This window comes from Giraffa tippelskirchi, chromosome 2 (assembly GCF_054371585.1).
Source record: "Giraffa tippelskirchi isolate mGirTip1 chromosome 2, T2T-mGirTip1v1.2.pri, whole genome shotgun sequence".
Lineage (NCBI taxonomy): Eukaryota > Metazoa > Chordata > Mammalia > Artiodactyla > Giraffidae > Giraffa > Giraffa tippelskirchi.
The window spans coordinates 164,435,274-164,459,260 of record NC_137276.1 but is presented as its reverse complement, the minus strand read 5'-3'; the positions used below and the strand labels follow the sequence as shown (position 1 = coordinate 164,459,260).

Genomic DNA, 23,987 nt, shown 5'->3' with positions numbered 1-23,987 from the left:
GTCATGATTCAATCCTTCCTCCAGGGAACACAGTCAGCAGCAGACCAGAAAGGCAGGGAGGGGGTCCTCGGAGAGAGTTGGAGATACTCCTTGTTGGGATATCTTCACCATCCTCCTCAGAGGGCCAGGCCTTGGCTTGTGTTGTGGGGAGGGGAAGAAAGTGATGTGGAGGCTGAAGAAAAGATCCAAGTCTGGGCTGGAGCAACCCAACTTCCCACATGGGGTAACTGAGGGCGTAACTGAGGGCTGAAGCAGGACTGAGTCTAATTGCCCTCTGCTCCCTCCACCCTCAGTGCCAAGGTCTTCAGCCACCAGAGGAAAATCATGAATGAAATGCATGACTTTGGAAACACAAAAAGCCAGAGGGGTTTTATTTAAATAGGCTTTAATTAGAAGTGAACTGGAGAGTTTTGTATGCAAATGTTTTTGGTTTTTAATTTAGAGCCATCACCTCATCAACTCTGATATGTGACTGCTGTGTTTCTGTAGGTTGATGTCCTCTCTGCGGGTAGGTCTGCGTGAGAAGCCATCTATTTATATAGTAGATCTTTATGACCTCTTCCTGTCAGCCTCTGTGTCTTCTGCCCTGACAAGGTGTGGTCTTGACTTTATTATTCATTCCCATTAATCATTCGTCATCAGTCACCTTCCTTTTTCCAATATCCCAAAAGCACGATGCCTGAAAGTGTGTGCAGGTGAAGATAGTGTGGGTCCGGAGGTATCCTAGGCCACAGCCGCCCGTGTTCGTGTTGGGGCGAGGCCTCAGCTCTCAGAGTCCAGCGGGTAGGAGCAGCCCCAGAAACGCAGGACCACAAACACCGCGACCCCCAGCAGCAAGAGGGCGCCCAGGGTCCCGAAGAGGATCCCGAAGAAGGCTCCACGTTTCATGCTCAGCTGCTCACAGCGCTTGCCCCAGGGCGTGTAGATGGAGGAGGGCACACAGCTGGGTACAGAGAGAGGGGACGTGGTCAGCAGGGGAGGAGGCTGGCGCTGATCCTCCCCATCCCTCCTCTCCTGCCAAGGAGGAGGTTTTCCAGGCAGGCTGGGCCCCCCCTCTAGGGGACGAGTGGAGTCAGCCCTGCTGCTCAGCTGATGGAAGACCACTGGGCAAACCAGGCAGCCGTGGGGGTGAATTTACAGAAGGTCCGTCCTACCCGGACCGCAGGGAGGGGGCGGGGCTGGCCGCAGGTGAGCATGCGCAGACACAAACCCAGCCCTGCCCCTAGCCTGGGGCAGCGGAGCGGGCTGGGTGTATCTGCAAGTGTAGTGGGGACAAGCGAAACCGGAGGGCGCTCTTGTGCTAGAGGGCCCAGGTGGCGCTGCCCTTCTCCTTAGTAGGGCTTTGGCTCAGTGCGCTGGGCTCACTACTGGTGATGAAGCAACAGGACAAAGGGCGCAAGTTTGAGAGACCACCCTTGAGTGATAATCTTAAGGAGGGCCGGGTCTAGACCCAAGACAGAGGGTTCCATTTCCACCAGGAGACAGCAGTCTGTCCACCCAAAGAAGTAAAATCACGTGTAAGGGTTTGGCTTTGGAGCCCGGATCCTGCTACTTAACTTACTGGGTTTCTTATCCTCTCTAAGCTGCAGTTTTCTCATCTTTAAAATGGGCATAATACCCCCCCCCGCCCCCCAGTAGCTGGTCTGAGTTGTAGAGGTAATATACTATCTTTATATACTATCTTTATTCTCCACCCACTGTGGGCACTCACACATTTTTTTCCATTTCCCCTTTTCTCTGATCCCCGTTCTCTCAGTGGCAAAGGGAATCATCCTAATTTTCAGACACCATGAGGTACCTGCAGCGGGGCCCATCTGGCAGGTGCTGGCACTGGCCTCCGTGCTTACAGTAGCCCTGACTGCAGGAGGACACGCAGGTGAAGCCACCCCGGGGGCTGTAGACCAGGTAGTAGTCCTTGTAGCCATTGCATTGCAAGTAAGTTGCCAGCATGCTCACATTCACTCGGGTAGGACACAAATGAACATGGGAAACAACTGATTAACAGCAAGCTTATATCTTTTTGATGAAGAATTGCATGTTCAGGCACTTAATCCTGAGACATAACTGGAAACCACAGGAAAACTACATATGTTCATGAAGGTTCAGAGCAGCATGGTTTATAAGAGCAGCAATGTTTCATGAGAGTGGTTTTGTTAAACAAAGCATATTGTGCAACTGATAAGCTCTAGATATGCATCGGTTAAGAGCATATGCTTTGAAGTCAGCCAGACTGAACTGAAACTCAAACTCTACTGCTAACTAGTTGTGTGATTTAGAAGATATTTCTTAACTCTTTCAACCTCAGTTTCCTTATTTTTAAAAGGAAACTACCTTGCTTAGATGTTTAAATGAGATAATATATACAGAGTACTCAGTAGGTGCCAGACACAGTAACCCTCAATAAATGGTCACTATTAGTATAACATTCTGTTTAAAATATAGCATGTATGTTATAAAATATCAAATGGAATGTGTATACAATAGACAAGGCATTATGTTCACAATTACTTGAGTAACGAGGAGGTTATCAAATATTAGGCATGACTTGATCCTTTTATCGTAAAAAAAATAAATAAATTGCTATGTGTGAATGTTCCTACGCATACAAGAAAGTTCAAAAGAATATGTGCAAATGGATTTGTCTCTGGGGTTTGGGATTATAGGTGATTTTTTTTTTCTTTTTGTTAATCTGTGTTTCCTGAAGTTTCTATAATAAACATATTGTATTTGTATCATAAAAATTGTGGGGTTTTGTTTGTTTTTGGTACTAAAAGTCAATCAGGTCTGGAGTAGTTATTCCCTTATCCCCAGTCCTACTTCCTCCCATCCCCAAACACACACATAGTAGTTTGGAGGATTTCAAATTTTTGCTGCTGGGAGGGAGGAAGCTTAGCCTGGATTCTAGAAGAAGCTCTTGTTTGATCCGAGTAACAGCAGCTTCTGTTGGGTTTGGCATAGTCCCTGCCGGTTCTCTGCCTGACTTCAAAAGATAGGGTGAGCTATTTCTTTCGTTCTCTGGCAAGTTTGCCAACCTATCTTATTCCTGTTCCAGCATAATTAGGGGCTGTCAGAGTTGAAAGGGACCTCAGAAATCCCATCTCATTTTCCAGGTGGGAGTACTGAGACCTGGATTGGGGATGGCTTTTGTAGAGGGTCACACTTTTTCAGGAAGGGAGTCTCTCTGCCCCTGGGCCAGGTCTCCAGCTTTCAACTTACTATCTCCAGTTGAGGGGCAAAGGCAGAAAGAATGTCTTCATTTATGTTTATAAAGTGCAATGGCCTTTTAACCAAATCATTAACAGTTTTAGAGAGAGAAAACCCTTGGCAGCAATGGAAAGCAGCAGTTGGGGATTATACACATGGGGACTCACCAAGTAGTACTTTGTGCTCCTGTTCTTGAATCTAGAAGGCTAGTGGGTAAAATGTTCACAATTTCTCTTAAAAATTACAAACAACAACAACAAAAAAAACGAAATTGACTTGCTTCTTATCTGTGGCCCACTGTAGAATACATTTCAGCCACGGGTTTGTGTGGGCTGCAGACCTGTGACAGGCTCCCACTGTCTACCTTCCCCCTCACCTCTCCCAGGAGCTATCCCCCAAATAGTGACTCACGAGCCATCACACTGTACACGTCCTTCCTGGAGATGGAGTGGAAGGCCACGTTGTTCCTGGGCCCCCCACTCTTCCCCCTCATCTGGGGAGCCGGGTATAAGAACGCCTGCACCACTGCATCCAGCAGCCGGTTGTTCAGGAAGTCAATGACAGGGCCCTCAGGGTGGTACTGGAACTCAGAGCTGATGTTCCAGTGGTGATGAGAGCTTCCTGAGGCTGGTGCTGTTGAGGGTTTACTGTATGGGAGGGGCACAGTGAGGGGCCAAGGGGAGAGGAGTTTGGGGGAGGACCCGGGGACCAGGCAGGGACAGTCCCGCTTACATTTGATCCACTTGTCTGTTCCAGAGAAAGGCCCGCACTTCCAGGTTCTTCAGTCTATAGGCCACCTAGGGCAGAGATGGGGGTTGGGTGGGGAGTGGAAGCAAGGGTGAGGCCCAGTCCACAGAGAAGACCCTTCCCACTTTAATGAATTTATTCATCCCTGTCTCTCTCTCTCTCTCTTTTTTTTTTTTTTGCGGAGCCCCTCGGCTTGCAGGAACTCATTTCCCTGACCAGGGATTGAACCCAGGCCACAGGTGTGAAAGCTCGGAATCCTAACCACTACGCCACCAGGGAACTCCTTATTTCCTTCTTTGAATATGAGGACACTGGACCACCAGAATGTTTCTTATCGCTTCTTCATCCCCACACCCCAGCTTAGTCTGGTGACTGGCACACATCCCTGCTTAATAGAAGTTTGTTGGTGAGTGAAGGACTTTCAATGAAGAGCCCCTAACTTGCCTCTAATTCCTGACTTACCCATTCATTCTCTCCCCAAGTGTATATTGAACATCGATCATATTTAGCCAGACCTAGGGGACAGTCAGGTGCGGGGGATGTCAGTATGACTTAGGAACAGTCCATTCTCAAAGGCCATAGTGTGGCTCAGTAGACAAATGTCAACGGAGTTTACCAAACAGTGTGTAGAGTGCTGTAGTAGTAATAGCAGCAGTAATAATTATTTGGATAATCTTTTTTTAACACATTGTGTTCTAGGCACTGAAACGAGCACTTTACATAATCATTAAACCTTCATACAAACCATTGACCTAAGTACTATAATCATTTCTATTTTTACAGATGGAAGGTCAAACAATTTGTCTCATCATTATACCTGCTCTAGTGAGTGGTAGTACCAGGATTTGAGTCCAGCTAGGATTCTATATGGGCTTCCCCGGTGGCTTAGCGGTAGAGAATACATTTGCCAATGCAGGAGACGTGGATTCGATCTCTGGGTTGAAGATCCTCTGGAGAAGGGAATGGCAACCCACTCCAGAATTCTTACCTGGAGAATCCCATGGATAGAGGAGCCTGGCGGGCTACAGTCCATAGGGTCGCACAGAGTCGGACACGATGGAAGCGACTGAGCAGCAGTAGCGGCAGGATTCTAGAGCCTCAGTAATAACTACTGTGCTACTGTGCCTGTGATTGGGCAATGGACTAGGGCATGGGAGCCAAGAAGAGGAAGCCCCTCAGGGAAATCAAGGAAGGTTTCCCGGATGTGAAATGCCCTCTCTGTTTCTTCCATATAATATCCAAGTGCAGGTCCCGAGGGATGCTCAGAAGGAGAGGCTGTGTTGACCCGGTCACCCTGGACTCTACTCATTACGAGTTGGCCATTCCACCCTTCTTGGAAATCTTCATCCTGGGCCTTCCTGCCTTCCTCACCCTCAGGCTTCCCTGGAGCAAGAGGCTCCTGCCTCCTCTGGCAGTAGAATCCAGATGGATGTTGAGACTCAGAAGGCACAAGCCAGGGCTAAAACCTTGCCTGAATCTGCCAACGCCCACCCCCCACCCAGAACTGGCCTGCAGCACTGACCGAGATGTTGACATCTGCTTGGGAGGCATTTTCATCTTCAATGAGGGAGAGCTGGATGATCCTTAAAGGAAGTTCTGGAGATGGGAAAAGCAGATTCATAATCACCTCACAGGTTTACCCAGCCCAGGGAGACCACCCTATCATACACTGACAGAAGGTCACAGAAGAAGCGGCCAAGTCTGCTGACCCTCACCCTAGTGCATGCTGGACTACGGTCAAGGGTCCCCTGACTTGTGCTGAGCTGTGAGGTCACCTTCAATCTTTTCTCAGCAGACCGCTCAGGCGGCGATTCCCGCTGTGACAGTTGCCACACAGCCCACTAGCTCCCATATCCTACAATCTACCACCACCTGAGGGAAATCTGGAGCTCTGTCCTGTGGGTTTGAGGGACTTAGCCTGGCCTCTGGAGTCTCCCAACTTCACCCAAGGCGAGAGAAGTGGGAATGGCAGAGGATCTGGTCTTAACCTCGATGGATGGTTGGAGTGAAATTGTTCCCAGCAAGGAAGCAGCGGGCATCGGTGAAGGCTGGGGGGCAGGTGCAGACGGGCTGGCCAGAGTGTGGGAGATGGAGCAGAGGCCATTGTTGTAGCAGTAGTTGTCAGGGCAGGACTTGTTCTGACAGAGGAAGGGTTTTTCCAGAGCTGCAGGAGGAGCCGAGAGGTCAGCAGCACCACACTAGTTAGCAGGGGGCAGGCCCCAGCCGAGGGAAAGCTGCTCCCAGGACAGGCTAGGTTTCTTTCTCGCAAAGCCCGCTTAAACTGTGTTCTGTTTGTGGGCCACTCTGAACCCCAAACTATCCTTCTTTTTCCAGACATTTCTTTGCCAGGCAACCCTTTTTTTCTCTGCCAGGTAAGGGTTCTCTCACTTCCGCTGAGGGAATGGAGTGTTTATCAGACCCTCCCTCGGTCCCCTGAAAGGACCGTCTTTCAGGAAAGCCCACCAGCCCATTTTCTGCACCTCAGTCCCCTTTTCTGCAATTGTGAGGCTGTGGTTCTACCCTCTCTGGTCTTTGCTCCAAAGATGTAGTGGTCTCTAGATTTCACTGGGGCACTTCAGGGGCTTAGTGGAAGCCTCACCGTGATGTCTGTAGTGACTCTGGTGGCTCAGAGGTCAAGGAACAGATGGTGGAGGGAGGACTCAAAGGGAAGATGAGGCACCCATGCTGCCAGATGCCCACAGCAGCCCCTGCCCCTGACTGGGGAAATGCACAGACCCTGGGCCTGGCATATCTGAAAATTCCCAGGAGCCTGAGGGCCCACCCCCACTGGCTTCTGGTTCTCTGGATGCTGCTGGAAGTCTCCTCCCCTCTCCAGGCCATCTTCAGTTTCTTGCCCTGGGTGTCCCCCAACAGTACCTCAGAGCTGCTCTGCTCTGATGCTTCCCCCATGCTTGTACAACCTCTTCTCCTTCAGCTTCACACCTATAATACCCACCTCACCTCCTACCCATACCTACCTGCACTAAACATGCTAAAGACTCACTGGAAAGTTGCCCAGCTGTGTTAGGCCCACCGTCGAGACGTCACCCATCCCCAGACCTCCTCCTGCCAAGGCCTTGTTCCCAGCTCACATGCACAGTGACGTCCATCCCCCGTCAGGTTCGGGGGGCAGGCCTCACAGCCCTTTCCAGAAATGCACTTGACATTCAGGAGGCACTGCTCGTCACAGGGGTCCTTGGAGTAGTTGCAGTAGCGGCCAAAGGTATTCTCATCACATTTGCAGTCTGCTGTCTGGAACGAGTTGCTGATCACTGGGTGGCCAGGAGCTGGACCATTAAGGGTTTCTGGGGTGTTGCTGCAACCCATCCCGCTGGTCTGAAAACCCATGGATCCCGAGTCCTTGTCTTAATTATGTTGGTATCCACTGACCACCTTCTCAAACAGGCCCTGGGCCCACCCACCCTGTCAAAGGCAGGCTGTCCTCCAGGCCATGCGGCCTCCCTGGGCCATCCTGAGCTCTGTGCCCGGCCCCTGCCCCGGCGTCCCAGCCTCTTCCCTCTCACAGCAAATCCCCTTGCCTGAAATCCTGTCTAGAGTAAGACAGTGGCTAAAAAAATATTCCGCTATCTCTGGAATACTGGATCCCATGTAAGCCAGTTTGCTGCTCTCCCTTCCCTTGCTGACTCCCAACCGAGAAGACTTGTTGCTGAGCATGGTGAGAGCAAGCAGTAACTAGAACAAGGGCACAGGGAGGGGAACCAACCAGACTGTCATCAAGCTCACATCTGTCTTTTCTATCTCCTCTACTAGATGATGCTTAAAAACTCCCTGAAATGGAATCCTTCAACACTTTCTACTGCCAAGACCATGTATCTTGGGATATCTAAAATACTGTAGGGATTTTAATCTCTTTCCCCTCCCCTCCCCACCACAATCTGTATTTTTTTCTTCTTCTGCCTTCTGGACTCCTCTACCTCGGTCCTTTCAAGTGGGGATTCTCTGCTCATGCTTCAGGAGGAGGGTGTGTATGTGTTAAGACGTGAAAGAGATAGTGGGTGGTGGGGTATTGCCAGCCAAACACTTTCCTTTCTGGCTCCCCTCAAAAGTGACAAGAAAAAACAAAAGAGATGGGGCTAAATTCATGACTTAGGCCAGATATCTTGGCTAGAAACTTGCATGGAGAAGGATTTTCTCCAAACTGCAAAAGAGATGCTTCTTTCAATTGGAGGAAGAGAGTAAAAGTGGAAAAGAAGGGTTTGGGGGGACTAAGAGGGAATTTGTACTTCTCTTCCCAATATTGTGAAAATGACCCACCCCCCCAAAAAAAAGTGGCTATGCAGTGTTTCTATGCAGATGGGACCCTAAGCCAACTTACAGGAGATTTCTTGTGTCTGAGCAAAGCACAGAAGCCACGGAGCCTGAAGGGAGGGCCCTTAGAGCTGGGATCTGTGTAGACTCAGGCCCAGGGACTACATAGGCACCTTCCTACCTCATGTTTCACTGTCTTATTCCAGAACCATGGAGCTGGAAACAACTGGGAAACTCCAAGAAAGCTGGAGGTGGAAGTTTCCTACCAACCTGGCAAAATGAGAGCTGGGAGATAAAAATTCAGTTGAGCTACAAGCTTTAAAGAAAGTTCTTTCGAATACTTTCGTAAGTTTGTGACCCGAGATTGATATCTGCTCTACTTACTACCCCCCTCCCAACACACACCTGACACAAAGGGGCTGAAGGACAACATCCTTTCAATTCCTACTTCCTTTCCCCTCCACAGGGAAACCGCCCCTAGTCCATTCTCTAACACTCACCTCCAGGGAGGAGTTGCTCACCCAGCTGGTCTGGTTGTACAAACACTGGCTCTCTGCTTTGCACTCACAGACCACTGTCCTTGGCTTGAGTACAGATGACAAGCTGCCCTGGGCACTGCTTGCTAGAATCTCCAGAGTAAATGGTTCTAGCAGCTTTGGTGTCCATAGCAATGTCCCATTCTCTGTCCCAAGGAAGATGAGATCGTTGAGAGTTGGGAGCCCCATTTGCTCTGCTGTCTGATACCTCAGGTGCGGATGCTGGATTCCCCCACCCCTCTCAGACCACCCCTCTGATCTTCTCTGGCGTTTCCTTGAGCAAGGCTAGTTTCCTGGGGTGGTCCTGATTACACTCCAAACTGGAGTGTAACTCCAGCCCAACTCAGTGGTTGTGGGGCAGCACTCCACAAGGAGAAGGCAGTTGCCCCACCCCTTGAAGGGACCCCTGGGCTTGCACCAGAATGGTTCATCAGAAGGGGGTTGGAGGATGAAGGCCAGGATCCTCCCAACTCTTCCTCCCAACCTCCCAACCCTTCCCCAGGCTAAACTGCAGGCCAAACTGACTTCAGCTTCACAACAGCCCCACCCCCACCCTGATTTCACTGCCCTCATCCCCTAGAATTTTGGCCAGCCAGCTTTAGACAGCAGACTACAGTGAAACACTGCTACTTTTCAATAAGGACTCTTCTGATCCAACCTGTCTTGTGTTTTTAAGAACGTCTCCTGAAAACAGTAGATTGAGAAGAGTTGACAGCAGGGAACAGACAAGTGTAACTTCCAGGCCATCACTCTTCAGGACAGGAGCCAAGTGGACGGGAAAATTTCCTGGTGCCATTAATCTGACACCTGGGAGGATGCCATGTAGAGCAACAGGGTGCAACCAAAGCAGTCCCTTCTTAGGCATACAGAAAGCAAGTGAGTCAAAGAGGTGTTCAGAGTTCAGAATAAGGTCCCCAAGGGCTTTGGTTTAGCAAAGAACAGTCACCAGCTTAATTAGTGCTGGCAACAGAAGGCAAGCTGCATGCTGTGGGCTTTGACTCTTTTTGTTTTCCTTTGGCCACGCACAGCTTGTGGGATCTTAGTTCTCCAACCAGGTTTGAACCCAGCCCCATGGCAGTGAAACACCGGACTGCCAGGGAGTTCTCTGGGCTTTGACTCTTGAGCCAGATCATGGTTACAGGCCTGAAATGGGGTCTTCACACCATTCCGGTGAGAGAAAGATGAAGCTTTCCTTGACCCAAGCACAGAAAAGCAGACAAGGAGAGACAAAGTGAGGTAAACAGGGTTGACAAACATAAAAATAGTGAGAAATGGACCAAATAAAGGTTTTGTATTTCTTTAAATCTTGTTCCATATGATATCCTTCTTTTAATAGATAGGCAATGTTTTAAATTTAGTACCTGTTAATTGATATATTTATTCTAATAATTTGTTGATTACATGAAGATGATAACATATTTCAAGACTGAGATGAAATGAGTCTTTGAATAAGTTGTATATGCCCAGAGGCAATCTAGCTAGCTGGCCAAATCTCCATAAGCCCATCACTGTTATTCACTGGGGATGGGGGGTGGGGCACCTATCTGAATTACAGCCTCATTCCTAAGAAATGCTGGTCTTGGATATTCCAGTGAAGAAGTGACATGAAGTTGCACAGGATATAATAATGCAAAATTACCCTAAGTTTGACTCTGACCTTATCCGCTAACCCCCAGCCAAGCGTTCTTACCAAAGAGCTTGAAGTCCGTACAGTTTTCTCTGAGGGTGAATGTGATGTCCTTAGCATTGCTGGTGTAATTAACCAATGTGGTCTGTCCCATGTAGGCTTTTATCACATCAGGACCCTTGATAGAAGGTGGGTACCGATCTGAGACACAAAGAAGGGATGTGGGGTTTAAGGTGGGATACTCCCTTATCTTCTGGGCTATCTCTTTCCAGTCCTCTGGCTTGTGGGAGACATTCCTCGGGCTGGGACCCATCTACAGAAACAGGAGTTACTCTGTGCACTGGCTCACAAACCCGTGAAGATCAGGCTGCAGTTGTATTACCCAACCTTCTCCCCAAACAGGATTTATTTCAAGTTCTTTCCTGATCAGAATGCTATGCTGGGCGTGATACGAAGTGAATCAGAGGACAGGGTTGTTCAGACTATTGAGGAGTTTTACATTTGGAAGAGGACTGAAAACCATGAGGGTAACATCATGGGCATTGTGTTTGTAAGGAATAGAGAGGGAGTGTAACCTTTCAACTGGTCTCTGTGTTTTGGAGCCCTGCTATTTCCATTTCGTTGTTTATTCATTCATTCTTTCAGCCAGTCACTTAACAAATATTTATTGAGCACCTACCCTATGGTTGGCACTGTTCTACGTAGTAAGGATGCTGCAACAAACAAATAATAAAAAAAGATTCCTATGAAAATTAGAAAATATGTTATTAACTAATAGACAGTTATAGATGTTAAGGAGGAAAAACAAAACAGGGAAGGCAAATAAGAAGTGTGGGTGAATGTGAAATTTTAGACAGATTAGCCAAGAAAGGCACTGCTGAGAAGGTGACATTTGAATAGAAACTGGAAGGAGGTGAGGGGTACCAGGGACCTGGGGTAGCCTGCCAGGCACCCTGGGGCAAAGTGTTCCAGGCAAAGAGAACGGCACATGCAGTCTGAGTTGGTAGGGAGCCAGGCATGTCTGAGGAATACAAAGAAGCCAGTGGGGCTGGTGTGGAGGGAGTGGGGCTGGAAGTCCTAGGAGAAGAGTTCGGAGAGGCAATGGGGTCAGACTGGATAGGGCTTTGAAGGTCATCATTAAGGACAGAGTGAGCTGAGGAGTCATAGGAGGGTTTGAGTGGAGCAATAGCTTGAGCAAAAGAATCTGTTAAATTTTATGAATGTGTCGCTCAAAGGAGTGTCATGGAAGGGCGTCCCCTTATCTGTGCCCTAACTCTGCACATGCCTCCCCGGGCCTCACACCACTTACTCAGGGTAGTGTTCATTTGCTGGTAGTTTCTAAATATCGCCCTAGTGTCCTTTCCAAGGTTTTCGCTTCCTGTAGCCAGGACATCGAAGATGCATTGATCATCTCCATCACAAGAAGAGGTCAAATTTTTATTCAAGGATGTGTTTCGCAGCAATTGTGAAAGGAAGACAGGGGTGAAGCTGGAAGGCAAATGGTCGTCCCTCTTGCCAAAAGGCTTGTTCCGTTGATTTTCCCTAAAACATATTATGTGATTCAATAGTGGTGGCACCAGGGTGGGACTCCAGCTATATACTGTTGTGTCTACCCCTTGTGTGTGCTGTGTGCTAAGTCACTTCAGTCACGTCTGACTCTTTGTGACCCTATGGACTATAGCTCACCAGGCTCCTCTGTCCATGGCGTTCCCCAGGCAAGAATACTGAAATGGGTTGCCAGGCCCCTTCTCCAGGGGATCCTTCCAACCCAGAGATGGAACCCCCATATCTTACGTCTTCTGAACTGGCAGGCAGATTCTTTATCACTAGTGCCACCTATGTCTACCCTTACCCTCACTTTATATAGTTTGGGATTGGGGAGGACAGACTGACTTCCAGATTCTAAGTCTGGAAATCCCCTCTCTAGGGAGTGAGGGCCACCCACCTCCCTCATCTTCTCTTCTGGGTAGAAAGACGATGGGTGGGATGGGAATGGAGGGGACAAATCTGGGGTGGAGGGGACAAAGCTGAGGTGGCACCAGCATCCCGAGGTCTCTTCCCTTCTACTCCTCTCTCATGAAGGACAGAGGTCTCGTTTCCACAGGCCTGAGGGAGACGTACAGCAGCTTCCTTCAACTGAGACCCACCCCATCTGCTCAAAGACCCTGAGGCCCAGACTCACAGGTCATTCCATAGTGAAAAAGCATCTCCTCGGAGCTCCCTTTCGGTATGGTGGAGCCATTGGGCATCCTGAAGTCGTCATCTGGGTTGCCGTTCCAGAAGCCTGAGGGGCAGAGCAGGACTCAGCAACCCTGGGAGGTGGCCCTCCCTTCCCCAGGGAGCATCCAACAGGGCACAGGGAGATGTGGGGAGGAGTAGGGGGCCTGGGAAGCCTCTTTCGGTTGCATCTGCTCTCTGCTCAGGAGGAGGGGAGAGGACTATAACCTCAGAGCCTGCCCTCTGCTTCAGGGAAAAGAGGAAGTGGAGAAAGAAGGGAGGGAATGAGGGGGATGTAAGGAGGGTGTGAAGCCCGAGGGAGGGAGGGAGGGAGGGGAAGGGTGGCTGCAGGCCCAGTGCTCTCCAGAGCCCATCCTCAGTGGCCCCTCAGCTGCCCTGGGCCTGCAGCTTAGGGAGGATAGGAAGTGAGTCTCAAAGGCCCCTGAAGAGGTCCCACCTCCTCCTCCACTGAGAAAGGAAAACTCTACTCGGGATGTCCACAGGTGTACTGGAGGGGAAGCTGCCTGTGGGCTGGGGATCTGAGCTCTGCTGCAGAGGCAGAGTGCTGCCCTCTCCTTACCCATGAGGCCCTCAGTGTGGTTCTGATACTCCTTCGAAAGGCTGCAGGAGATGTGGAGGATGTTGGAGATAGCGAGCACGGAGACGGCCACAGCACCATCGAAACTGGCTGATACCGTGGAGCCGTAGTGGGTCATTATGACTGCAGAGCTGTTGAAGATCTCCTTGTCTAGAATGTTGGGAGACAAATGAGGAAAAAGCCAGCGCTGGAGCCCTAGAGGCACAGGACTTGTCAGCAGTAAAATTTAAAAATGCAGAGAGGAGACTGAAAACAGCTGGGAGATGCCCGGCACCATCCTTCTCTAGTGACCACAAAGCGCACTCACAGGACATGCTCGTGGCCCATCCCACCCTCTTCTCCCTGGGAGCTGAGGATGAGGCCCCAGAGGAAGGAGAGACATGAAGAGGGAAGTTTAAGGCCTAACTCCAATGAAGAAGTTGCTCCGGCACGGCTGCTGGAGGGACCGTGGGGTGATGACCATGCTGCTCCGCCCCAAGACCACTGCCTCTCCACCACAGCACCCTGCTCCGCAATGCTGGGCCCCCCTCGATCCTGACCCAGGGAGGCAGGAGAGGCCCAGCCTACATTTTGCATCTTCACCATTAGTCACAATTCCTACGATCTGGTTATTGAGCCAAACCTGGATTGTGTTATTGGGCTTAAGGAGCCATTGAACCTGGAAGGGAGTTGGTAGAGACCTCAGCCCAACCTTCACGGGGCCGGAAACAGAGGAAGGAGCCTGGGGTTTGGACAATGGGTAAAGTGATGGGGAGTGTGACCATGAGATGATGCTAGCTACCATGCATGAGGGTGTTTGGCTTGGGCCAGGCTCTGAGCAAGGTGCGTTTCAGAGATTAGCTTTTAAATCTCACAACAGCCCTGTGAGGTAGATAATATTATTATCCCTATTTTACTCTAAGGAATACAAGGTGCTGGACATTGTTTCTTCAGTCTCACAGGACCTTAAGCCTATGTTTCCAGGGTTGACTCTTTATTTATATTGAAATACAGTTGATTTACAAAATCATGTTAGTTTCAGGTGTACAGCACAGAAATTCAAACATACATACATATATAGAATATATATATATATGTAATTCTTCCGATTCTCTTCTCTTACAGGTTATTACAAAATATTGAGTTCCCTGTACTATACAGTAGGTTCTTGTTGGTTATCTATGTAACCAACTTTTGTGACCCCATGGACTGTAGCCCCGCCAGGCTCCTCTCTCCATGGAATTCTCCAGGCAAGAATACTGGAGTGGGTTGCCATGCCTTCCTGCAGGGGATCTTCCCAACCCTGGGATCGAACCCGCGTCTCCTGTGGCTCTTGCATTTCAGGTGGATTCTTTAACGCTGAGCCACCCAGGGAAGGCCTATGTTATTTATAGTAGTGTGTATTTGTTAATCCCAAACTCCTGATTTGAACCACTGTACTGGCAGGATGCGTCCTCACTGCCTCTAGCCCTTCCCTTCCTCCTTCTCTTTTTCCACCTGGGCCTCAGTCTCCAGCTGAAGGTCCCTGAGTTAAAGGCTCCGTGTAAGAGGAGTGACCCCGCTCCATCTCACCATGATAGGGTGCAGGCTGCTGGAACGGTATTCAGCGGCAAAGCCAATGAAGTTGGTGGCATTTGCTGAGCGGGTCTGGGCGGTGCGGCCCTGCAGCAGGAAGGAGGAATTTCTGTCCTGGGTCCGGACCAGCAGGAAGTCTCCCAGGCCATTGAAGGTGTAATTGACACCATCCAAGGTGGTGATGTGGGGGTCCCCAACCATCCAGGCTGGAAAAAAGGAGGTACTGCATTGGCGGGGTGATAAACAATCTGCCTGCAACTCAGGAGACCTGGGTTCGATCCCTGGGTCAGGAAGATCCCCCTGAAGAAGGGATTGGCTACCCACTCCAGTGTTCTTGCCTGAAGAATCCCATGGACAGAGGAGCCTAGCAGGCTACAATCTATGAGGTCACAAAAAATCAGACACGACTGAGCAACGAACACATTGGCGGGGTAGACAGGGAAAGAAGGGCCTGGGAGACTTCAGCCTGGGGAGGTGCTCGGGGAGCATTTAACTCTCCCCCAAAGTCCTCTTGTGCTTGTGTGCCCCTATCCCATCCACTTCTTCTCATTAGCCCCTGATCCACCACACCTCCCCCTTCCCCAAGGCCATGGGTGAAGTCCCTCCTCTGCCACACTCCGCATACACCTCCATCTTCCCTTGTGACTACAGCCCTGCCCCAGGAAGCTTGTGCTGTCCCCGTTCAGACTCCAAGAGTGTATCGCTCTCTAGGTCTTCCACTTAGGCTCTGCCCCAGGGCTGGGCCCCAGCAGCCTCACCGAGCCTTGAGGGCTGGTACCCAGCGCAGCTGACGGGGGGCCGCCTTTGCTGGTACAGCGCGCAGAAGGAGGGCTTGCTGTTGAAATGGCAACACCAGTTCTGCAGCTCCAGTTCTTGGTCTGTGTAGAAGAGCAGTGTGTTAGTGGAGATGGAGGACCTGCAGGACCCAGCTGGGAGGTTTGGGCAGGATGATAAGGGCAACAAGGATGTGGTTTGGAAGTCAGGCCCACATGAGTTCAGATCCCACTCTGCTCAATGACTTTAGGCCATGGACCAGTTACTATCTCCCTTGTGGGCTTGGTGGAGACATGTGTAGCAAAGCCCCTGGTGGGCAGGCACAGGGTCCTTCCTTTCTTGAAGGCTGAGGGCTGAGACCCACCACTCTCAAAGTGCTGGGAGCGAGAGGCTGTGGCTGGTGGTCTGGGGACTAGGAGGCGCTGTCTTTACAGGGAGGAGGAGGGGAGCACGCATGTTCGCCTGGGCCCCATCCCCACCCCCAACTCCATCACCTCTAGCTCCTTTGGAGGGTCTCCGCAGGAGATGACTCCATGTCTTCCCCCAGACAGCCTGCTAATCTGGATCCAGGTTGACGAGGTCAGACCAGGCCTCTGCCCCTTCTCTAGGAAGATGCCCCTACCAGCTGGGGCTATGGGCCAAGTGGAGACAGGGCAAGAGGAACTCAATCAGAAATCCCTAGGATGCCAGATGGAAGGGATGCTGGAAACTTCCTGGTGTTACAAGATCAGGAAATGGAGGGGAGGTAGAAAATGGGGACGAGAGGTTTCATCCTGCTAGTCCCATTGCTGGCATGGAGCCCAAGCTGGTCCCTGATAGGGAAGGACAGAAAGCTCCAGAAAAGGCGGGGTTGAGTTGTCTATGGACACACTTACCAAGTTGCCAAGGACTCCGCACTCTCCAGCCTTGGAGCAGCTCTCCCCAGGGTCCGTAGCGGCAGCACACGCCCCCACGCCAGGAGGAGGAGCTGCACAGCTGCCTGCTGCCTGCAACAAGCCCAGACATTCTCAGGTCCAGGATGCCTGTGGTGGGGGCAGCTATGGCGCGGGGGTGTTTCTGGGGAGGAACGGAGGGAGCCCCAAAAGGGAAAGATCAGGCATGGCCAGAGGGAGGGTGAGTGGGCTTATGGAGACAGTGGGAGTGCTGCAAGAGACCAGAAGGATCTGTTACCTCTGCTGATGGACTGAAATCTTAAGTCCAGTACTCCCTGGTTCCAGGAGCAAGGGCAGGAGACCTGGTTCCAGCCCCAGCTGGGCCACTGAGGCTGTCTCTTCAACCACTGCAGACACTGGAGACGGTAATTGGGCTTTTCTTCTCTGTGCAGCTTGTAGATCTGTAGCCCCCGGAGGCCTGGGGAAGCAAAGGAAGAAGGGGATATCCCAGGGCATGGGGCCACGGGCTGTTATTTAGCTTTAGGGACAAGCAAAACTCAGTGCATCCTCTGTGTGCCACTTCCTGCACTCCGGACAGTCTTCCAGGGATGGGCCCAAATGCAGATTGGCTGTGATTCTTCCCCAAAGGTCCCTCTGATGTGAGCTTCAGAACCCTAAATTTGGATCTTAGGGTGAGATCCTGGGACAAGTGCTGGGCAGAGAGACCTCATCTGTACCCAACTCAGAGCCAAACCCTGGCCCAAGCTTCAGTGTACTCCATTCTCCGCCCTCCTGCCTGCTACTCTAAGCTCCAGTTCTTCCAGTCCCCCTAGACCAGTTCTTCATTATACACCCTGTATCTCAGTTAGTGATGCCACCAGCCACACGCTCAGACACTTGCACAGACATACCAGTGGCCAAAGCAACCGGGACAGAGGCTGATGTTCAGAGGCCAGCTGGGCAGCCACAGGGGAGCTGGCATGTGAAGCAGACACCTGCTCCAACAATATGAAACTGGGGGAGCTTCCCCTGTGCCCAGATGCCATCCTTGGAAAGGGGAGGTAACTGGGAGAAGAATCCCTGAAGAGCATTTGAAATTTAAATAGACCTTTAATTGTGCACATGAGTGCTAAGTCACTTTAGTTGTGCCCCACTCTTTGCGACCCTATAGGCTGTAGCCTGACAGGCTCCTTTGTCCATGGGACTTTCCAGGCAAGAATACTGGAGTGGGTTGCCATGTCCTCCTCCAGGGGGTCTTTCCAACCCAGGGATCGAACTCGAGTCTCTTATGTTTCCTGCATTGAATGCAGGTTCTTTACCACTAGCGCTACCTGGGAAGCCCAGACATTTAATTAACTGTAAGTTATTTACTGCCCCCCTAGCTGCCATGAGTGAGAAACAGAGCTCCAGAATACAGTAGAATTCAATAGGACATAATGTATTAGATTTTGATCCTATTCCCACACAAAAGAAGAAATCATCAAGATGACTATAGTTTGATAAGGTTTTGAAAAGGATAGTCATTTTTTATATCTGTTTGTGTATTTTCTCCACAATCAGGAGAAACACACCAGATACTCTCCCCCAACACACACACACACACACACACACACACACAAAATCACATTACACCCCCTATGTCACAAGCAGAGGCATCTGGATAGAAGGCCCTTAATCTGATAGGATTAAGGCCTCATAGCTCAGTCAGTAAAGAATCCTCCTGCAATGCAGGAAACCCAGGTTCAATCCTGGGTCAGGAAGATCCCCTGGAGAAGGGCATAGCATCCCGCTCCAGTATTCTTGCCTGGAGAATCCCATGGACAGAGGAGCCTGGCGGGCTACAGTCCATGGGGTCACAAAGAGTCAGACACGACTGAGCGACTAAACCACCACAAATCTGATAGAACAGCTTTCTCCACCAGATGGCACCAATGATCTGACTTGGCTTATGTTTACCAGAATTTCTTGCCACAGAACAAACAGAACTGGATTTATGCTTCATGGTCCACATGGCTAATTTCTAATGCTAAATTTCTAATTTCTAATCTAATTTTTAATGCTAAAATGTCTTTTGTTCTATCACACTTTGGAAACTGTCATTTCTTTCCCTTTGGCGCCCCCAGACAGTACAAGTCATGGAGGAGGCCCATGGAGCCTAAATTACTGGCCTTCTTACCAAAGTGAGAGCTCTTTGAGAACAAACAGAGTTGGTCTTTTTCGAAATTTTTCATACTTCTGGCTCTTAGCACAGTGTCCAGCACACAGCAGGTACTCAATAAATGGTGATTGAATGGATGTCAGACCCCCTGGAACTCCTCTTGGTAGATCCATTAAGGGATCTCATGTGGTTCTCATCCAGCTCTGGGACAGGACACTTGGAGACTTGTCCTAACTGCCCATTCATGTCCCCGCCTCCTGCCATACCCATGTCCTCACGTCCAGGATCTGAGCCCCCACTCATAGTCCTGCTGGCTTTGGGCTGATTCCAGGGAGGACACTCTGCACTGGAAGAGGGTGCAGAAGGTATGCTGCTCCCTGGGCAGTGCCCAGTCCAGATCCCACCTGTGGGAGGTCAGATGGTGTGGAAACACCCTTTTGTGGACATGCACGGGAGCTGCCTTTTTAGGACTGTCATGGCACACAGAGTGGGAGACGGAAGAGGACTTGAGTCCCTCCAGTCTGATAAGGTGGTGCTTTTACCTGAGTTGGAATCCAGGAATTGGTCTGGACGATACTTCTCCCATACTGGATGGAAGGTCAACTGGCTGTTTTTGAAATACCCATCTCCACTGTGGGCAAAGAAAAGAATATCTGGCCTTCATCACACACAGAGTCCTTCCCCTTAGTTGGCCAGTTGCTCATTCATCCAGCAAGTCAACCAACCAGTCACCCACTCTGTCCAGCCAGTCATCAATCATCAGTTGGCCCGTCAGCTATCGGAGCCAGGTGGTCAGTCAGCCAGCCAGAATCACTGACCCACTGTGCTAAGCAGGAGAGGGGAGGAGGCACATGGGGCAGGGGTGGGAGGACCTAATTTATCCCACATCTGAGCTCAAACTGCAGTGAGCTGGTCCTGAGACAGGGATTGAAAGCAACATCTCAGGCCTCCTTCCTGTTAGTTTTCCTTCAACTAGATGTTGGAGAGACGGTGCTATAGGGGATGGTTGGTGGTGCAGATTAAGAGCTAGTCTTCGAGTTAGGAGGACCCTGTCAATGTGTGTGCCACCCGACACCCACACCACACCACCCCTCTGCCCAGGGGATGGTGCTTAAACCCTGCTCCAGGAAGGAGGAAACCCCAGAGTGGAGCCTGCAGACTCTCTGGGTCATGCCTCAGAGCAGCCACTCGGATCCTTTCTCCTCTTTGACATGGGACAGATGACGCAGGTGGGCATGACACCTTCCATGCGTGCCCTCAGAATGGTTCGAAATTCCTAGCTAGTTAGATAATTCCACTCCTTTCTCCTTCAGGGCACATTCAAAAGCAAGTGAAAGCAATATAATTATAGGGACAATCCTGAACACATTCTAGGAGAAAAGCGTATACAGCAATTACCAGTAACAGATTACATGGGAACTTCACAACTGACAGCACAAACACCATGGTTGAAAACTGTCATGTTAGAGAACGAGCCATCCCCACACTTGGGAACCCACGTCCGCAACCAGAGCCCATCCATCTCTCTGCTCTCCCTCTTTGCCACTGACCCCACACAAGCTGTTGGTGCTGTTGGGTGAGAGGTTAATTCTCAGCCCATCAGAAACTAGAGATTGTCATACTGAGTGAAATAATTCAGAGAAAGAAAAATATTGTGTGATATCACTTGTATGTGGAATCTAAAAAGAAATGATACAAATGAACTTATTTACAAAACAGACTCATAGACTTAGAGAACAAACTTATGGTTACTAGGGAGGAAGGATGGGGAGAAGGGATCGTTAGGGAGTTTGGGATCGACATGTACACATTGGTATATTTAAGATGGATAACCAACAAGGACCTACTGTATAGCACAGGGAACTCTAGATGGGAGTTCCTGGATGGGAGGGAAGTTTAGGGGAGAATGGATACGTGTTTATGTATGGCTGAGTCCCTTTGCTGTCTACCTGAAACTATCACGATATTGTTAATTGGCTATATTCCAATATAAAATAAAAAGTTTTAATGAAGTCAGGAAGGCAGATTTCAGCCTTATATTTCGTATTCAACGTCCTGCTTTGCCGCTTACTTTCCAGCTCTTTGGGCAATGACTCATCCATTGGTACCTCAGTTTCCTTACCTGCAGAATGGGTAATAAATAGTATCTCCTTCATGGGGTGGTTGTGATTGTCGAATGAAATAATGTCTGTTAAGTACTTGGTGTAATAAATGTTGACTGATACTTGACAAGTCAAGAGTGGTCAGCTAATGTCAATGGAAATCCTAGAAGTCAAAACTCTGGGATTTATTATCACCACACACAGGAACTGGGATAGGAAAGGGAATGGCAGGGTGAAGTGGGATCTTTTCATTTGAAACAGAAAGAAGTGGAAACCAGAATCAGCATGAGTCAGAAGCATTGGCAAGGAAGAGTCCTGCCCAGATCTGGGGGACAGAGTGAGTGCGCAGTGCAAGCCCTGCTCTGCACCACCTCCCATTATCTGCTCAGGGCTGCCAGCCCATCCCTGTCCTACCTGGAGAAGCCCATCAGGACGGGGTTGCCTGGTCCCCCAGTCGCATTCCACCGCATACCACCGCTTTGGTAGAGAAACAGGGCGTAGGACCTGCTCCCGTCCGTGGAAAGGATGGCCTGGTAGGTGTTGGTCTGGGGGTTGGTTGGAGACAAACAGGGATGCCTGTGAGAGATCTGGGGTGTCCCATCACCCATCCCACACCCCCGCTCCAACACCCACATCACATTTTCCTGACCTCCGAGAGCAAAGGCATGAGCTTAAAATACAGGCAAGTTTGGAATTCTGCAGAGATTCCACCCTGACTGTCAAAGCATCCGCTGTGGTGGATTTGCCTTCTTTGTGACTTCTTTCCAGGGAGGAAAGGTAAAGGATTCTGGGTTGGAATCCTGTTAGAAGAGGGACTGTCTGAAAAAGCTTCAGCAACCAGAGAGATTAGCCAAGACTTCAGAGAGCTGAGAGAGGCCTGAGGAGCTTCCTTTGGGATATTTAAGGATATCGTCCAAATGTCCCCTCACCCTGAATAGCATAGAGGACCATGCAGGTGAGACTGGAGATTCTCTGAAGGCAGGTGTCGAGCACTGTGCTTCTACACAGTGAGTAAGCAATGAACTTGCTGAGCCAATAAAGAAATGGGTGACTTTAGACCAGACACAAGGAAGAACTCTGTGACTGTCAGAGTGGTGAGGCCCCAGAGGGAAGGCTAGGGGGAGCACGAGGCATGGCCTCTTTCTGTCGTGCATTTCATTGGATGCTTTTCTGCCAAGAGCCAGAGTCTGGAGTCAGAAAAACCTTGGTTCCAGGCCTGGCTTTGTCATTTGCTAGCTGGGTGACCTCGAGCAGTTGCTTAACCTCTCTAACCATCATCTTCTTCATCTCTAATATGTGTATAATAACATTAGATTGAGCCATATAATATTGCCAATAGCCAGCCATTTGGGGGGCTTCCCAGGTGGTGCTAGTGATAAAGAACCTGCCTGCCAATACAGAAGACATAAGAAACGTAGGTTCCATCCCCGTATCAGGAAGATTCCCTGGAGGAGAGCATGGTAACCCACTCCAGTATTCTTGCCTGGAGACTCCCATGGACAGAGGAACCTGGCAGGCTACAGTCCATAGGGTCGCAAACAGTCAGACATTACTGAAATGACTTAGCACGGCCACCTTTTTACTTACAGAAATTGCATGCTCCGTGTTTCAGTCTTCTAACACCCAGTGCTCTGGCTGCTGTGAGGTACGTAAGCAAAGCCCTGACATGTGGTAAGTGCTCAGGAGACAGAGCAGGGGGGTTTGGAGGTGGTGGGGATGGGGGATAGGGAGCCAGGGAGGTGGGCTGGGAGGGAAGTGCTCTAATCAGCCATTGGTCCTTGACTCAGACAGGAGTTTAGAAGAGTGGTCCCCATTAGGATTCTAGGATGCCTGACTTCCAGGTGATTCACAGGACACTGCCCACTGGTCCACTCACCCTGATGGTCACCCGGGCAGGATAGGCGGGGACATGGACCCACGTGATCTTTAGTGTCCACCTGGCTTTGTAGTTTCTGGTCTTTGTTAACATATTAATTGAAGACTCCACCTTCTGCACTAGTGTGTTGTAGTCATCATAGAGAGTCTCATATTCCTAGGAAAAGAAGGCAGATATGGAAAAGGAAATAAGGATCCCATCTCAATACTCCTGAGGGACCCCCCATTTTCTGCTCACTTTAGTCCACCCATGTCTCTCATCCTTCCCCCGCTAGGCTTATGTTTTCAGTTAGTGACCTGAAGATCAATCTTCAGGGAAATCTGGGGTTTATGAAGTGAATAGTTAAGACCCAGAAACCCAAGTCTTCTAAACTTGAACTTGTGCATCTCTTAGCATAAACTGGCTCTGATGGTGCAACTACCTGCATCCATTTGTACCTCTCTGGGTCCAACAAGAGGCTCTTTAAGACAGGTGTGTGCTTCTCCACATTTGGACCTTCTACAGTGTCTTGTCCATGGCCAAGGCACAATCAGTATTCGCTTGCAGTAGCTTTCACTACATTGAGAGCTCTCTCTGAGAGGAATCATTAACCCAACCCAGGAGCACACGTAGGGGCCCTGCTTGACTTGGCCTTATTAGGATGAACCCCCTGCAAGCTCATTCTAAAATCAAACAGTGGATGGCCGACCCATACCCACCACCTGCAGTCTTCCCATGGTTGTGTCCTAATCTGTTTCCTCCCCAACCTCATATAAGCTTCAGTTCCCACCCACTGAGGGTTCTGACAGCAGGAACACTTGCAAGGCCCTCCACACACGCCTTTGTCTCTCCTTGCTGGCTGCTGGAAATCCCTGTGTGCTGAGCTTTGAAAGGCCCACCTGGTAAAATATGGTTCCCTGGCTGCCGGAGAAATCAGCATCATCCCAGAATGGAGCCACCATGGCCACAGAGTCCCAGCCTGAAAAGCCTCTAAGGGGAGGGTTGGGGTAGGAGAAAATCTGGTAGTCTGACTTCGGGAAAATGATTTGGCCATTATCGGTGAACTGAGCACAAAGGTTCCTTCGGTTAGCATTCAGGGAGGGAGCATCCCAGCCTTGGGCCAGCTCCTGGGATTCGTGAGGGTAGAACTTGGAGATGTCAACAACCCCTGGAAATGGATGGTCTCATCCATCTCCCTGCCTGCTAGGAGAGCCCCGGTACATAGTTTTCCCACAAAAACTCTTCATTCTTAGGCCAGTTCTCACATCTTAAGAGCTTCCTAAGGTGATAGATTTTGTCCTGCTTCAGTGGTAGACCCATCCATAGACCAGCCACCAAAGAGCAGAGGCCTCTGGGTAAATCCCCTTGGCCCCCGCCCCTGAAGCTTGTGCCATATCAGTTAGAGCTGAAAGAATTTATAGTCTCACTCCATCACTGTGTGGCTCTCTCATAGCGTGTCCTGGCTCAGCCCCCT

The 23,987-nt window shown here is 50.1% G+C and overlaps 1 protein-coding gene across 1 annotated transcript in view; it reads right to left on the bottom strand.

Moving 5' to 3' along the window:
- Positions 1-368: 368 nt before the first annotated feature.
- MUC4 (mucin 4, cell surface associated) overlaps positions 369-23,987 on the bottom strand; it is a 53,174-nt gene continuing 29,555 nt past the window's right edge. Inside the window, 23 exon segments of the mRNA XM_081573659.1 lie at positions 369-943; positions 1,799-1,961; positions 3,616-3,851; positions 3,937-4,001; positions 5,474-5,547; positions 5,940-6,026; positions 6,029-6,115; positions 7,044-7,203; positions 8,721-8,902; positions 10,447-10,584; positions 11,693-11,902; positions 11,905-11,925; positions 12,566-12,667; positions 13,181-13,348; positions 13,766-13,856; positions 14,750-14,958; positions 15,511-15,630; positions 16,402-16,514; positions 16,675-16,876; positions 19,099-19,187; positions 21,073-21,203; positions 22,535-22,690; positions 23,413-23,577. Of these exon segments, the coding sequence (XP_081429785.1) occupies positions 763-943; positions 1,799-1,961; positions 3,616-3,851; positions 3,937-4,001; positions 5,474-5,547; positions 5,940-6,026; positions 6,029-6,115; positions 7,044-7,203; positions 8,721-8,902; positions 10,447-10,584; positions 11,693-11,902; positions 11,905-11,925; positions 12,566-12,667; positions 13,181-13,348; positions 13,766-13,856; positions 14,750-14,958; positions 15,511-15,630; positions 16,402-16,514; positions 16,675-16,876; positions 19,099-19,187; positions 21,073-21,203; positions 22,535-22,690; positions 23,413-23,577 (3,150 nt within the window). The 3' untranslated portion in view covers positions 369-762.